We start from the raw sequence: 18,209 nt of genomic DNA, 5'->3' as shown, positions 1-18,209 counted from the left end.
TTAAATCATAAATATTAAATATAGTTTTAAAAAATGTGCTTTTGTCATTATATACTATTTAAAAGTTTGTTAAAATATTTATTGACAATTTTAAAGAACGAATTATTTTTCGATAAGTACAACATGTTTGAAAAAGCTTAATTGAACAACTTTATTATTTTCTGTAATATAAAGTTAACTTAGTAATATAGTGTTTTTACAGGATGTAACAATGTGACAATTGTTAAAGCCATAACAAAATAAAATTTTAAACAGTGTAAAGTAAAAGAATATATAATGTAATTTAAAATGTTTCTGATATATTAGTTTTATTATATTGATGGTTCTTAAAAACAATAGCAATGAAAAGATTAGATCTTATCCCAAATATACGTGAATTAGGAGTGGATAAATTAGGATTATGGAAGGATTTACTTAATGAAATAAAAAATACTGAAGAAATTCGCACAGAAAACTTAAATAAAGTAAAGGTTGCTTTAGTTATATTTATTTCAAAGGTGAAGGAAAATCTAAAACAATGTGGACGAAATTATGATACATTTATACAAAAAGAAAATCGTTGGCTTCAAAAAAATCTTATGAACAATAAAAATAGCCATTTTGGCTCTGGAAGACCCCATAAACAATGGAGTGTTCTTAGAGAGCGAAGCAAAAGGAAAAAATAAAAGAACTAGCCACTGAACATCATGAAGCTCTATTTTTAGCTTCTGCAAAAAGTGCAAATGCTGCTCCAGAAAAAAAAAAAGCCTCCATTATAAAAAAAAATATTTCTAATGTTTTAGATATAGAAAAAGTTGATGAAACTTTGGATAAAACCTTTCCCATTAATATGAGTGCAGAGGAAGCTTTTGCGTTAAAAATGAACACTGATCTCAGCGTTTAACAATATCAAATGATCAAAAACACAGCTTTTGTACACAATGTGCATATTTATCTTACCTTGCACAATATTTTCGAGGAAAAATTGAAATGCTATCCTGAGAAGATACACTTTTCTGAAATTTCTGCAAAGTGTACTCTTTAAAGCATGTTAGTTCACACTGTGAGTAGAATAACTGAAATGATTGATATGCCTAATTGTGGTCAAGGTAACAAAATATTCGGAATTTTACATGGAAAGATTGGTTTTGATGGAGCATCGAGCCAAAGTATTTATAAACAGAAATACGAGACAAGCAACACAAGTATAGTATAGTATAACACTTACAGATACAAAATCCACTCAATCATGCAATGTGTGCAATGCTAAACCCAACGAAATGAACAATATTGATTTATTAAAAGCAAAAACTGAGAATGAGTCAGCCTTGGGGCTCCGAATTTCAGCTTTGCATTGCTGATAAAATGCTTAGAATTTATCCTCCATTTGAGTTATAAAATTGAAATTAAAAAATATAAACCAAAATTTTTTTTTTTTCAAAAAACAATTGAGGAAAAATTATCAGTAGACTTAAAAAAAGAGATTCAGGTACTCTTCAGAGAACGGTTAAGCCTATATGTTGACATGCCTAAAACTGGGTCTTGAAATACCAATGACGGAAATACTGCCCGAAGAGCATTTAAAAATAGTGAAGTTTTTTCTGAAATTACTAAAGTAATTTGTGATATAATTGAAAGATTGCATAATATTCTCATAACCATATTTTGTGGATATCCTATTAATATCAATGAATTGGATTTATACTGCGCTGAAACAGCTAAACGTATAGTGAGTTTGTACGACTGGTATGTTATGCCTTCTACTGTACATAAACTGCTACTGCATAGTTCTTCTATATTACATAAATTAACTTTGTCAATTGGGGTATATTCGGAAGATGCATTGGAGAGTTTGAATAAACAGATAAGAAATTCTAGACTTAAGCACACGGCAAAAATGTTCAAGGTTAAACACAATGATGAATAAAATGCACTACCTTCTAGTAAGATCAGATCCAAAAGTATTAAGCATATCTTTTAGAAAACATAAGAGCTATCGAGGAAAACCGTTACCAGACGAAGTTATTAAATTAATTGTAATGTAAATAATAAAATAAATGAAACAAAATATAGTTTTATTATATTATATTTTCACTATATATCAACATTCTCTAAAAGCCTTTTTTTTTTAATATCAAGTAGAGTAATATATCAAGATATCAAGATAGTACCTTTGATTGACGCGTATAGTACCTTTAATACCTTTGATCGTCCTGAGTCACTGTGCAGCGTTGGACAGAATTTTTGACGCGAGAGCTGCATATAATTACTGACGTGTGTCGAAGAGCCACAATAAATATGTTGCTATGCCAACTCTAAAAAAATAATTGGCCAATATTTTTAGAATTTTTTAATGGAAATTTTACTTTTATAAATATATTTAGTGTGTACAAAATTTATGTTTAGTATTTAGTTTTTGTTAAAATAAAGAATGTAAAGACTATTCTTTAAATGTAAACCTGGCTACATGAAATCTGATTCCATTTTATTCACAATAGGAAAGCATATGTAGAAAAAATTAAGAAAGCATCTCCAGGTCATAAATTATTTTTCAAATTAACACTATTACAATAAACTTTTCTTCTAAAAATAATTGGGAGCAAGATATAAAAATCAAGATAAAAAGGTTTCTTTAAAAAAAAAAGTTAGTTTATTTGAATTAAACTTGCTTTTATTCAAACTGAACTTGCTTATAACCACTTAATAGCATAAGTTACTAAAAAAATGCAAAATACCAAATAAATCGCTACAAAACAAAACAAAATTTTCAATGATTTTCAAATAAGTTCAAATAACTTTTATTTTTTACAATTAAAAAATAAATTTTCATCATTTAAGCAAAAAATTAGGCATAACAGAAAGAACTTTTTTTTATAACATCAATTATTTTGTAAAAGACCATTTGAATATTCTTCTTGCATAATAACTTGCATAATTCACTATAAATTTATTAGACGCTGAAATTTTCACACTACTGGTAAGTTTTTAAAATCTGGTTTCAAGCTTGTTGTTGATATTCTAAGCAGCTCTAACAAATATTCTCAACACTAAAAATATCAAGGTTAAACACAATGATGAATCAGATGCACTACCTTCTAGTAAGATCAGATCCAAAAGTAATAAGCATATCTTTTAGAAAACATAAGAGCTATCGAGGAAAACCGTTACCAGACGAAGTTATTAAATTAATTAGTTTCAAGCTTGTTGTTGATATTCTTAGCAGCTCTAACAAATATTCTCAACACTAGTTAGATACTTTAAATTAATAAATTTCATTGTTGAAAATAGAGACTAACATGTATATGTTATAATCATATATAAATGATTAAAAGTTATATAATCATATAAAAGATTAAAGGTTTTTAAAGTAAGATCTTTCTGAAATGGAACAATATTTTTTTGAAAACTTGAAATAGTCTGAGCAAGATCAGATATATATTTTTTCCCTGTTGTGACAAGTTCAGATTTTGTAAATGTTGCATTACATCAGTTAAAAATAAAAGATCTTATAAAAAACTAACATTTTCAAATGGTTTCAAATGTCTTTTGCTTTTCAAGCAAAAAAATTTTTATTGGTTCTAATAGTTCTACAAACCTATAAAGAACGCCACTACTTAAAAGCCACCTTACAACATAGTAAAATGACAAGTCACTTGGTTTGTCAACAAGTTCCAATTCTCTAATGAAATTTTTAAACTGATTTTTTGCATTAGATCGAATATAATTTACACTCTTCAGCACTGATTCAAAAATAATTGGAAAATTAAAATGTTTTGTTGCTAAATGTTTTCGATGAACCACACAATGAACTGGGATAAACTCTGGATACGTTGAATCACTTTTTAGTAAACCAATAAGTACAACATGTTTTCCAACCATTGCTGTTTCACCATCTGTAGCAGCACTAACAAGCTTGTTCTTAGGGGCATTGCCTTTCACCAGAACAGAGTCAAGGGCTTCCTTCAAATCACGAGTTGCGTCTTTTAGCAACTCTTCTTTCACAAGTACATCTGATGTTACATATCTAACAAATATTTTCATTTGAGGCTTATATTGAATATCTGTTGATTGATCCAATGCCAAGTTGAATCCTACACAATTTTTTAAGTCATTTAAAAAATTTTGACGGATTCACAATTTTTAAATGACTTAAAACATCTGAGATTAGTGTCGAAGTTGAACAATGCTGTTCAACTTCGACACTAATCTCAGATATTCTTCTTTCAGTAGTATGCCGAAAAACAAAAATTTTTGAAAATAACCTTTGAGCTTTGCTATTATTAGTATCTAAAACTGAGATCACATTTAAAAGATTTTGTTTTACAAACTCTCCATCGGTGTAATTGTTTACTTCTTGCAATATTCTGAGCTACAATAAAACTTGCTTCTGTCGTAATATTTGGTTCTTTGCTGGAAGATGAAATATTCTTTTGTTGATTTTTAAATATTGTTTTAAGCAACTCGATTTTATTTTTTCTATAACATGAACTTAATGGGTATTCCTCATAACAATAAATATGTTTTCTTTCATAGTGACGTTTAACATTACATGTCTTATTACTAGCAAGTTCAGTATTTCAAACTAAACACATAGGTTTATTACTTTTTCAATAAATGCGTATTTTTCTGTTTAATCACCATGAAACAACCTGTTCTCATCTTCAATTTTTCTTTTCTTACTTTTATTGTGAAGTGCTTTATTGTTACCTTTTGCTATATCTATTTTTCAAACAATATGTTTTCCGGCTATGTATAACTCAAGTTTTTATTATCACTGAATCAATAAAACTTTTGAATAGAGCCGCAATGAGGTTTTAAGAGCCGCATGCGGCTCGCGAGCTGCTGTTTGGCCTGTCACGGAGAAAACTGTCTGCGAAGTAAGTTTTCCGGTCGGACATTTTACCCAGAGTAGAACGTCCTAGTTTATCTTATCCGTCCGTCTAGGACAATTTACTCCGTAGCAAACTGTCCTACATTGGAGTAAACTGTCCTACTTTTTTGAGGATTATTTACTTCGGATCGCTCAAGCAATATGTTTTAGCGTTTGTTTAAACGATGGTTTGAGAACTCGCGCATTATTCTACGGCATAAAGAAAACTTTAACACTTTATATACTAAGCATAATATTACTATAATTAACATAGTAATATTATGCGTCATGTAACTCATACAAATAAACCTGAAGCTTTTTAGTTCACAAAGTCATTTTTTATTGGTTTAAAAGTTTAGAAAAAATAAAAAATATGTTAACACTGACATATTTAGAACTTTATATTTCGTTTAAGGTTTAAGTTAAAAACAGTAAAAAATAAAAATTATGTTTTTATGTTATCTTGTTTGAAATTTATTCTAGATTCAGATATATATATATATATATATATATATATATATATATATATATATATATATATATATATATATATATATATATATATATATATAAACACTTATCTAATTTTTGATTACTTCATCACTGTGTTTCACCATCAGTAGGTTCATCAGGAAGACAACAAATATTCTCCTTTCATTATATATATATATATATATATATATATATATATATATATATATATATATATATATATATATATATATATATATAAACACTTATCTAATTTTTGATTACTTCATCACTGTGTTTCACCATCAGTAGGTTCATCAGGAAGACAACAAATATTCTCCTTTCATTATATATATATATATATATATATATATATATATATATATATATATATATATATATATATATATATATATATATATAAATATATATATATATATATATATATATTTATATTTTTATAATATATATACTCAATTTTATAAGTATAATTGACTTTTTCTAAACTGAAGTTTTTTTAGCTCCTATAGCAACGCCCCTAGCAACAGCGATTTCTTGACTTTTTAGTTAACTATATTCTTTATTTAGTACCTAGTTTTTGCAACCTTTTTTCAATTTATTTAGTACCTAATTAACTTTTACCTTATATATTACTGAAATATTTTTTAAATGTGTTTTAAACAGAACTCTTTTTTTTAACCTTGAACAAAACATAAAATTGAAAATGAAAACTTGAAATTTTCAGAATGTACCCTTTAACAATTACTTGAGGGATTGTAGCAGATCACAGTAAACTCATGATAATATTTTAGGTTTTTAACAATTATCTTAGATAAAAAATGGATTTTTTTTTTTGCTTTAATTGCTTAAATCTGCCATTATGATAAACCTGCCATTATGATAAACAAATATTCTTTTTTTATTGGGAGTGCAACTAATGGGATAGACCTCTTTGTTAAGTAAGTATTAACATCTTGTTCTTCCTTTTTTTCATTCACTTCATCCATTTTGTTTAAGAAACTAAAGTAAGTTTGTTAAAAACTGCATCTACCAAACTGGTTGACTTTGTCAACCAAATTATATATTTTGACAAAAAAAATCTAGTAATGTAGGTCATTTACGAAAAGTTTAAGTAAATACCAGCTAATAATATTAATGATACAAATAACAATGATAAAAATAAAATAAACAATTACAAGAATAATAAGATAACTTTATAATTAAAAAAAAAATCAGTATTCATTTTTAAACAACAATAATAATAAGCTAAAGCAGTTGGAAAATTTAGTTTGTCACTAATCTATTAAATAAACCGTTCCATTAATGACACACAACTGCATAAACAACAATGATATGTTTGTTTGATTAAATAAGGCATACTTTGTGGGGTTTAAGAAATAGTACAACAGACATATTATAGTAGAATAAATAAATGTAAATAAATGTAAATAAATAATGGTACAAAACAGCAATAAGATATTATCTAACTACAGTTGAATCATATTCTGCAATGTTACCTAAAAATAAAACTAATCCTACTTTTATTTTATTTTATTTAATCCTATATTTATTATTTAATAATAAAATAAAAACAAATATAAAACTTCAAGTCTTTGAAACCTTATAACAAAAAACTTCTTCAAACTCCATGCATAAAGAAATAAATAAAGCTCCAAGCATAAATAAAAAAAAAAAAAATGAACCTAAATAAACAAATAAAGCTCCAGCATAAATAAAATTATAGACAAACTAAATATATAAAGAAGAAGAACAATAATGCTTTAAACTAATGTTTAAGCTAGAACTACTTTTTAAGCTAATGCTAATATTTAACCTAAATTTCTTATTTATCATAAACTATAAGATATAAGATATCTTATAGTTTATGATAAGAGGCTAAAAATCAATTATTTTTAGCCTCTGCTTTTTCCTTATTCTTTTTCAGCAGTGATGAACCTAGAATTTATTTGCGGAATACAGTGGCGTAACTATAAATTTGGGGCCCCCCCGCCAAAAGTGTAAAGGGCCCCTCCCACTTTAAATTTTTTCAATATATATTTACAAATGAAATATCCAATATTTGATTGTTATATTGAGTTAATATAACACGATTAAGTATATAAAAATATTTTTTTTTATAAATTTGAGAAATAATCAAGAATCTTTTCTCAAAATGATTATAAAAAAGAACGAACATTGAAACTATGTTTAAGAGATGCATACTTAATAATAACTAACTTTACCTCACTTATTTCTATGGCAGAATTTTTATTTTCATAATAGCTATTCTTTCTTAACGCAGTATAGTTTACATTCGTTAATATGTGATACATAATGACGCAAATAAAAACAAATTTAAAGTTTGATATTTTGTCCCTTAATTTTAGAGCTTCAGTTTGTTCTACTCTTTTCGAATATTTTAAAAAAATTTCAGTTAAAGTTTTAACTATATCTAAAAAGCGTAACTTTATAGCTAATAAAGAATTAATTCTTAAAGACCATTTTGTTGGGTTTAATTTTTGTAATGTTTGTTCCGATTCCCCGCTAAAATTTGATAACAAATCCCATATTTTAATACTATTGCCAAAAAAAGAGAAAATTTCTTGTAAAATTATAAAAAATTTGTTTACTTCTCTACAACCAGAAACAGCGTCATTTATAACCAGGTTTAAATTAAAACTCGCACAATGAACATATTGTGCAGATGGCTGAATATTATTTATTTTTTTCTGAATAAATGCCGATCATCACATTAGCTCCGTCATATCCTTGACCACGGCACTTTTTTAAATTCCTTTGTTTTTGAGCAATAATAACAATTGATTGGTCAAAATTACTGCCGAGTGATCTTTTATTTCATAAAATCCAAAAATGTTTCTTTAATCTCTATTTGACAAGGTTGAGTGTCCTGTTTGTGAATTATGTGAACGTATCGAAAAAGTAAACTTAGTTGTTTTTTTCTAGATACGTCTTAAGTTGTGTCAACTATAATAGAAAAAAGACAGATTCATTTATTTCCAATAATAATGCTTTTTCTAAATTTTGGCTTAAATATTCAATTACTTTATTTTGGATAGCTGGACTAAGATATTTTATAGTGAGCCAAAATCGCTGTGTTCGACCAAATTTATATGCACAATAATGATAATTTGTGGGAAAATGTCTACAATTTTATAAAGGATCTTTTTTAAATGGTCCTTGTGGTTTACATCTTTCAGAGGAAATAATAAATCTTTTTGTGCTATCATCAAGAAATTTTCCTTTAAAATACCCCATATCTGTTGTTAATGTGTTTAATTACTGAAATATATTCGGTTCTGGATCTGTTTCTTCAACTTGCATTGCAGTGGTAAGATTGTTAGGATTTGCAAAAATATCTGCATTACTTTTATAACGAGATTCATTATGATCTTTCGAAATTTTATTGTGTTCTAAGTTAATTGAAACAGATAACATTTTTTCTTGTTGGGTTGCTTGAGAAGTACTAGTAACGACATATTTGATATTGAGTATTTGACTTATCATGATATTTTTTATCTACAACTACTTCACTAGGTTTCTGTTCTACTGATGAAAAAAATAAGGATATCTTTTTATTGTTTTTACGTAATCTATCATCAGTCTCCTTTTTTAATTTCCTTTTTCTGGCTCCACTCATATAAGTTCTTTTTAAGTCCATGCTATTGTAAGAAAAATATTTTATTAGAACATTTATATCTATGTTTTAACCCATATAGATATAAATACATATAGCTAAATATTTTTGAATAAATAATAGACTTAATTTGTATTTATTCTTTAGTTCGTATTTTGACTCCGCTCTTTTAATTTTATATCAGATATGTACACATAATTTGTGTTTCTTTGTTAATTCGTACTATCCTCGTACTATAACAAAACCTAGTGCGTACTCAACACAAAAACATTGTTCTACCTGTATCGCGTTTATATACATTTTTTAATTTAAAATTTTTTAATTAAAAAATGTAATTTTAAATCAAATTTTAAATCGCTAGAATAAAATTGCAAGTTTTTTTTAACAAGCAGTTAAAAAATATTACCAATATTATAATTATAACTAGTTTATTACCTATTAGCTAAACATTTTGATAACTTAATTTATTGAAATGAAAATTAAAATTCTATGATTTTTACTGCTTTCCATGAATGCATATAAAAAGAAAAGCACTTACCTTCTAAATATAATAATATTTAATAGTTTATACTTAATTTTCCACTTCAAAATCACCTAACTTTATCGACAAATACGAAAGTACTAAATTATATCAGCGGTATTTCTATAATAGACAACGTTAATATTCACTAATGTTCACTAATATTCAATAGAAATACTATAATGGATTTGCTATTGAAATTAAACTCTGTAACAGAATCTCTATTGAAATTTAATTCTCCAATAGAACTTCTTTTAAAACTAAATCTTAAAACTAAATAATAGAATTTCTATTGAAATTAAATTCTAAAATAGAGTTCCTATTATAGAAAAATAATCTGTTTTTCATTTAAGAATGCGTGAAAAATCTCCGCAGGGCCCTCTAAGCTCCGGAGCCCTCCCGCCTTGCGGGGTTGTGCTCCCTCTAGTTACGCCACTGGTGGGATACCTTTTTGATGCGGTGAGTTATAAAACCCTAACCCTAACCCTTCCGCGAACCTTATTTGTAAACATCACTTGCTAAATAAACTAGCGAAAATATACAAAAAAACAACATTTGCAAGAACCTTTTTTTTCTATTTTTAATTTAATAATAATAAGAAAAACGACAAGAAATTAACATTTTAAGGCATTTTTTTGGCGCCAATACCGGTCCTATGGTACAAAAAAAGGTTTTGGTTCACCCCTGCTCAAATCATGCAACTTGTTTTGCATAGCTTCAAGAAGCATAAAATTTCACATTCATAAAATAATAGAAGTGCTAAACTAAAGTATTTTGTTTTAACTTCTTGTTTTAACATTCTCACATCTCATACTCGAGAAAACATCACGATAATTGACAAATTTTATTTTCAGTGGTATCACATAATAGAATTGAACCAACAACACTTTTATTTGCTACAAGGAATGACAGTTTCATTGACTTAAGAAATTGCTTCAATAAATTCAAGAAATACTATTGATTGCATTCTAGTTTATTTAAAACTTTTTATAAAAAAAAATCAAATTGTCATTAATATAAGGAACATTTTGAAAACTTAAACAAAAGTTCAACAACTTTTCATAACTTTGATGCTTTCAGTTTCAGTTGTATTAACATAATTAATAAAAGTTAAGTTTGAATTAAAATCCACTTGTTTCTTATTAGTTTTTTTCAGTGATATTTCAGGTTGAGAATTTATGGTACCATTTTTGCACGAATAAAAACATGATTTTTATATTTGATGGATAGGGTGAAGTCAATTCTGTGAATCAGGCACGTGCAATATAGAAAGGTTTGACTCATTGGCAGAGCAAGTATTGATTAAAACAAAACAACAAATATTGCAGTAGGTTTTCAAGACACCAAATACAGTAAAATTTAATAGCTACAAACAGTGTAAACAATGGGCAATATATCTCAAGAATTGTAGTACTATTTTCAACAGCAAAAGATAACAGTTCTACTGAACTGTTAAAAGCACTATCACTCCATTTGGACTAACTGGTGGATCAAGGAGTTTTTTATGGAATTTCTGCTCTTTGCAATGACAAACTACAACTATGAGATTTTAAATAGAAATATAAAATAAAAGATCTACCAAAACAATTTAAACTTTTACAGAACATATTTATTATTTGTAAATAACAATATTATTTACCAAGAAATTAGGATTTGAAAAATAATGCTCTTTTTTTTAACAATTTAAATTATCCATACATATTATTAATATCTCTTGATAATTGAAATAATTAACAACACACCATTATCATTTAAAATAATCTTAATACTGTTAATACCTCTGGATAATTAAAATCATCGAAAAACATAGCATCATTATTTAAAGTAAGTTTAATATTTAGATTATAATACTTTTTTACTTCAATAGCCTGATTACTCAAAGAAAATTTTAGCATTAATTGTATTTTGAAATAGCCTTGTTCTTATCTATAAACAAAAAAAAAAAAGAAAAGATATTTGAAAAACTAATGAATGAATTACATATTTTCGTGAATATTGTATCTAACTTAGCACACATATTTCCTCTCTCTCTCTCTCTCTCTCTCTCTCTCTCTCTCTCTCTCTCTCTCACACACACACACACACACACACACACACACACACAAACACACACACGCACGCACACACACACAGACTCTATCTCTTTACGCTAGTTATGCAAGTTAAAGTATTTACTTCAATAATATTATTGTATATATTTTTGTAAAGTATAGAATAGATAGTAATTAGGTACGTGACATGAAATTTTTAAATTGATCAAACACTAGATTGTTATATATCATTGGAAAGGTCTTCAATTCAGTATTTTAAAAGTGAAAAAATTATCAGAATTGAACAATTCTGCCAAATGTTATGGCATTTTAAGTACTGATTTTTTGATATTTGGGTTTCTTAAAAAAACTCTGATCAAGTTTGAAATCTTTCTTAACTTAAATTGTCATAACTTTGTCAATTCTTATCAAAATACATACAACTTGGTATCAATAGAAAGGTCTTACAAAGGGCAACATCTGTATACAAAGTATGTATAAAGGGCGCTAGAGGGGGGTCTAAAAAACACTTTAATATCTTAAAAAATGTCGATTTTTGTAAAGAAAATATTATAATTTTATTGAAATTTAAAATTTTTATCTCTATTTTTTAATATATTCTAAGAGGGTACTATCAAATATGATTTAGATACTTTTGGTTGACAGGCTTGAAGCCCTTTGGATGCACCCTCTATAGCTGAAGCTGTACCCTCTAACCTAATATCATGGTCATTACTTTGTATTTTCATTCTAAATGTATACATTTTAATATCGAAAGAAAGAAAGAATTTTAGGGATAGGCGCAAAGAGGGAACAAAAGAGTACTATTTTAAAGCTCTCCACCCCTAACATCTAGGGTATGGTGGGTTAAAACTCAAATAATGTCTTTTTGTAAAAATAAATAATATTTATATAAAACACAAGTTTTACTTAAAAAAAACAACTCATAACTATATACAAAAACATAATATACAAAAAGACTATATAAAAATATAAACATCATCAATATAAACATACACACTATACATACACCTATCAATAGGTGTATATAGATTCACGAAAAAGTGAATCTGCATGCACTTATTAATAAGTATATGTATAGTTGTTGAAAACGTCGAAATTCCTGATTTATCTGTCACCCCTTCTGCCACCAGGAGGTTTGTATTTAAAATGAGGCAGATCTTTATTTCCATTCTGAGCCTATATACGGAAGGTCCTTTTGAATTTAGCTCCAGAGTGGCTTCGGCGCCAAGCTAAAAAACCACTCCTAGACAAGTTTTATTAGACAAGCCTATATTTTATATAAAAAAAAACTCAAAAAAAAAATAAAAAAAAAACAGTTAACGAATTACCAAGGAGGTCTTGGTTTCCACTCTGGGTGCCAGATGGCAGTGATGAAGTTAAAAAATATATTGTTGACCTGTAAATTTATTTTATAAAACAAACAAATAAAGTAACAAATAAAATACCGGACTGCAGTAAATGCTCTCCAGCAGTTAAATATTAATAAAAAGTATAAATCTATTTCACTTCAATTGACAATTTATTGTTCATTTTAACTTAAAATTATTAAAATATTAAAAATTTATAATATTAAAGCATTAAAAATTCTACCAAGAATTTCCTTTCTTTTGGCTGAAAACTAAAAATTTTGAAATTATGTTTATTTAGTATAAATTCATTAAAAAAAAAAGTTACATTATTTAAATTTATCTACCAAGTTCCTCTCTTTTGCGAGCTAAAAAATACAAATTTTAATGAAACATAGGCAATATTACAGCTTTTAGTTAAAAACTAGTTAGCTAATTCTAAAATTAAAATTAAATGTTTTTACCAACCTGCTGCTTTATTGGCGCTAAAACAAAAGTTATTTCAAAAGAGTCAATACTTTTTATGATTAAATATTAGAAAAAAATAGGGAAAATCAAAGACTAATACCCTTTCTAAGCCTAATTCTTTTTTTGCTAAATACAGATCAGCTATTTTAATACACTGTATAACAACAAACTTTTTCAGACAAGGTTTAAACATATTTTATATCTTAAAATATACCTATTTGATTCTCTTCTTCTAAATATAAAAGCTATAACTTAATCTTGTTGATTTCAAATGAAGCAACTTATGAGTACAAAAATAAATGATTAAAAAATAAAGAAAAATGAAGAAAATTAGCAATAACCTATTTAAAATAATCAACAATTCATACCGAAAATAAAACATCTTTCAACTGTATTATTTTACCATGTTTTATTATTTACCATTAAAAACTTTATAAAATAACAAAATGGCATTAAAAAAACAAAATGACAAGATTGCTTTTAATATATGCATAACATCTAATATTTTGGATTAGACTTACAATTTGTAATTATTAACAAAACTTTTTTTACTACCTGAATACCAGAAACATGATAAATCCTCTGTTTTATTTATTTATGTCAAAAACATAAATAAATAAAACATGTTGCATCCTCAGCTGAAACATAAAACTTTTTCATCCAAGGCCCAGTAAGAAGTTTTCCAAACAATCCAAGCACACACATTTCTATTTTGGCAGTTTTATAACAAAATGCCCCTCTCAGAATTGCTTGCAAACTTTTACATTTTAATGTTTCAACAGTGAGGAAATGTTTAAACTCACAGTAATGCTGCATAAAAATGAAAAAAGTATGAAAAAGAATACGAAGAATACGATTTCCACGATATCTAGGAATAATACTTCGTGGTAGATCGTTTTTATCTAAAAATTTTATAAATCCCTTAAGATTACATTTGACGTCAATAGACCTCATTTTGTTCATGGTTAAAACATACAATCGTTTCCAAATAACTGGCAACTCTCACTCTCAAGAGACTGTAACGCTGAGCGACATGAAACTGCAATTGTGTCAAAAGGGTGCAAATGGCAGCTCAGCTCATTCAAATTCTTGTCCCAGGTGGCACAAACCTTGCTTATAGTAAGATGGTTGACTGCAATTCTGTCTGACATTGTGTTAGATATATTTTTTATAATCGAATGACATTCATTAAAGCTACTTTTGTAAAAATCTGAATAAAAAAATGCCATATAATCAATTGAAGTGCATATATGACTTTCATAATCAAATGCTGTTCCTCCTGGTAACTGATCTAGAGCAATAACAAGACATTTATCTTTGGATGTTAAGTTAATGCTATTAATGTGGATACCTTCTTGTGTTGTAGCATCAAACTCAAGAGTAAGATAATTATTATGCATAGCCCACTCTGCTGCTTGCAAATCTGAAACACTGCCAAGTTCACGAGCCATTTGCTCAATAGTACTTCGATGAGGAATATTACTAAAAATAACACCCATATAATGCCCTATTTTGCTCATAAGATAAGGAATGTTACGTTAATGTTGCTCATAAGATAAGGAATGTTGGTACATTACACAACAACATATTATAAATTATCATCCTTATTTGTAATGAATATGTTTTTTCATCATCTGGCATAATTACATTTCTTTCCTCCTCAATCTGGAGCAAATCTTTCTCCAAACTAGCAATTACCGTGTTACTTGTCAAAACAGCGGCATTATGCTTAGCTTTGAGTTGCCTTAACTTATGCTTTTCATATAACTTCAAAGCTTTTTTTTCAGCTTTAAAGTAACGAATCTGTTAACCATAGTTTTTTTTTTGTGTGATGTTTTTCAGATTTCGTATTTCTGCCCTTAAAGCTTTAATTATTTTTTCTTTTCGTTTAACATTTTGTTTTAGAACACGTAGTTGGTTTGGCATGCTGTTTAATTCGGCTTTTAATAGTTCTATTTTTCTCCAACGTTCTTTGTAAGAGTTAGCTAGCCGAGAAGACAAGTAAGATAACCTTTTTTTTTTTTTTTTTTTTTTTTTTTTGCTGTTTATTTAAAAATAAAATAATAAAATTACAATGAAACTTTTGCGTTACACAAAGAATATATATAAAACAGACAGGGGCTCAAAGAAGATACGGATGACTGGTGTCACCACAATCTTTTCATAGAGCCCCTTTACAATAACGTTTAAAGCCCACATGGCTTTAGTAAATTTACAATAAAATATTTTTTCTGAAAAATACTACGTGAAGAATAAAACTCAATAACATAATTTACAATAACATTTAATAACATTTAAAGCCCACATGACTTTAGTAAATTTACAATAAAATATTTTTTCTGAAAAATACTAGGTGAAGAATAAAAACTCATATATACATCCTCATATGTACACATACACATACACAAACACATATACAAACATACTTGCACACACATATATAAACATACTCGCATATATATCAGAAGTTTAGGAGATGCAATTTCATTTGTCGTTTAAAAGAGGGAGTGCTTTTCAAATCTTTTATATTGTTATTTTTTAATTGATTCCATAATGACGGACCTTGGTTAATAATTGAGAATTTTGACACTTGCGATTTTGCTCTGCTCAATTGATAGTTATGGTTGCTATTTGACCGAAGATTGTATTTTTGTGAAAACGCCAATGTAAAAATATCAGAAAATACTTTTGGCAGCAAGTTATTCTTATATTTATACATAAATATTAATATTTGAAGCGAATTAAGTTTTGATATATTTAACACATTCATGTATTTCATTACAGGGGAAGGGTTTTCTAATCTTTTTAAATAGTTAACCGTTTTACATGCGTGGTTTTGTAGCCTCTGTAATCTTATTAATTTAGTTTTGTGTGTGTTAGCCCAAACAATATTAGCGTAAGAGAGATGACAATGAACAAGACTGAAGTAAAGCATTTTTCGTGATTTATAATCAAGAAAGGCCCTAGATTTATATAATACACTTATAACAGAAGATATTTTTGCTTCAATAAGACTAATATGTTTTTTCCATGATAGGTTCTCATCAAATATTACTCCTAAAAACCTTGTATAATTTACTCGATTCATTTCATTTTTATTAATTGACAGTTTTGGCAACTTTAACGGAAGATTAGTTGATTGTATTATTTTATGGAAGAGAGTAAAACTTGTTTTTTCACAATTTAATGATAACTTATTATTTATAAACCATTGGTTAAAGCTTTCCAGTTCAGTGTTCATTGTTTCGAACAATATTTTTACATCAGAATTGTTGTAGAATAAATTTGTATCGTCTGCATACATAATTGACGATATTTTATGAGAAGCTTTGTTCATATTATTAACATATATTAAAAATAACAAAGGTCCCAAGATCGATCCCTGTGGGACTCCGTAATCAATCTACGTTTTAGTTTTTGTTTTATAGGGCTTAATTTCTCTCTAAGTTTATGTTTAGTTACGTCTCGTTCGCTATAACCTGCAGATGTTGACGGTCCACTAGTTAAAGGTGATAAAACATATTGGTATATGAAACATCTGAGGAGCCTGATGATAATACAATGTTAGGTATACTTGATATATGGCTTTAAAAAGGTTTATTGCCAAAGTCAAAAAAACGCTTACTGTCCTCAGCCCTGTTAAAATTTCTAGCCCAATTCAATGATTTATTTATGAGACTCCTAAACTGATTTTTACATTTTTACATCTTAAAATGTTTAGTGACTTATTGAGATGTTTTAAGAAACAAACCTTTATTTTTTGAAAATAATATAAAAATATGTCCATTTCTATAAACTGTATTACACTCTGGATTAGAGTCAATGTCTATTTGTGACAATTGAAAATTAGCAGTCAAATACTTTTTGCATTCACTATAACAAAAAAAACTTCCTTTTTGACCCCATGATAACTAGAAAAAAAAAGTTTAATTTTTATAAATAAAAAAATAACATATTTAAATAATGGTAAATATAATGACATTACAATTGCTAACTACATTATAACTATTTAGTACAATTGAATAATCTATATCCAACATCATTATTGTTATTAATAGTACATTCTACCCCTCCTCACTGCGAGTATATCGCATTATTGAAGCTTAAAACAGTTATCTAATTGGAGTATAGTATAAAGGTGCCTGAGTATGCTTTTTTTTTCAATGAAATTTGGCAGGTAGTAAGAAAAAGTTGGTAGAATATATTAGAAAAATTGAACCAGCATTCCTTCAATATATACTTGATGTCCGAAAAACAAGCAAATTTTTAACAACAATACATTCATAATAAATAAAATTTTAACTCAAAAAAAATCTATGCAAAATTAAAGTTCCATAATTCTAGTATTCAAAAAATATCTATGTTGGTTCATATTTCTAAAAAATAACAGAGCAAAACAAGTTCATACCATGCAACTTTTCAACAAAATTGAAAAAACGTGTCACAGAATTTAGCCAAAAAACCGGCTTCGAAAAATCCGGATTTACGCGTACCTAATATATTTATATATATATATATATATATATATATATATATATATATATATATATATATATATATATATATATATATATATATATATATATATATATATATATATATATATATATATATATATATATATATATTAGGGTGGTCCTTATTTTCGAAAGTTCATACTTTTTCAAAATTATTTGTAATTTTGTTCAGTTACACCAAAACATTAAAAATACAAAATTTCAGCTCAATCCGATAATATTAACACGTGCCGCATTGGCCTTAAAGTTTCATGCATCTGACTGTCTAACATGCTATGACGATGCTATGCGCAACTAACCACCAGGTGCATTCTGAATTCGCTACAAGC

The 18,209-nt window shown here is 27.1% G+C and overlaps 1 protein-coding gene across 1 annotated transcript; it reads right to left on the bottom strand.

Annotated features, from left to right (window-relative positions):
• Positions 1-3,504: 3,504 nt before the first annotated feature.
• On the bottom strand, positions 3,505-8,845 carry LOC136085394 (protein FAM200A-like). The gene is made up of 2 exons (XM_065806698.1): positions 8,622-8,845; positions 3,505-4,003 (listed from the first exon to the last, which is right to left on the bottom strand). The coding sequence occupies exons 1-2, from the start codon at positions 8,843-8,845 to the stop codon at positions 3,505-3,507; spliced, it is 723 nt and encodes a 240-aa protein (XP_065662770.1).
• Positions 8,846-18,209: the final 9,364 nt, after the last annotated feature.

This window comes from Hydra vulgaris, chromosome 09 (assembly GCF_038396675.1).
Source record: "Hydra vulgaris chromosome 09, alternate assembly HydraT2T_AEP".
Lineage (NCBI taxonomy): Eukaryota > Metazoa > Cnidaria > Hydrozoa > Anthoathecata > Hydridae > Hydra > Hydra vulgaris.
The sequence above is the reverse complement of the archived record's forward strand: the minus strand, read 5'-3'. Positions and strand labels throughout refer to the sequence as shown.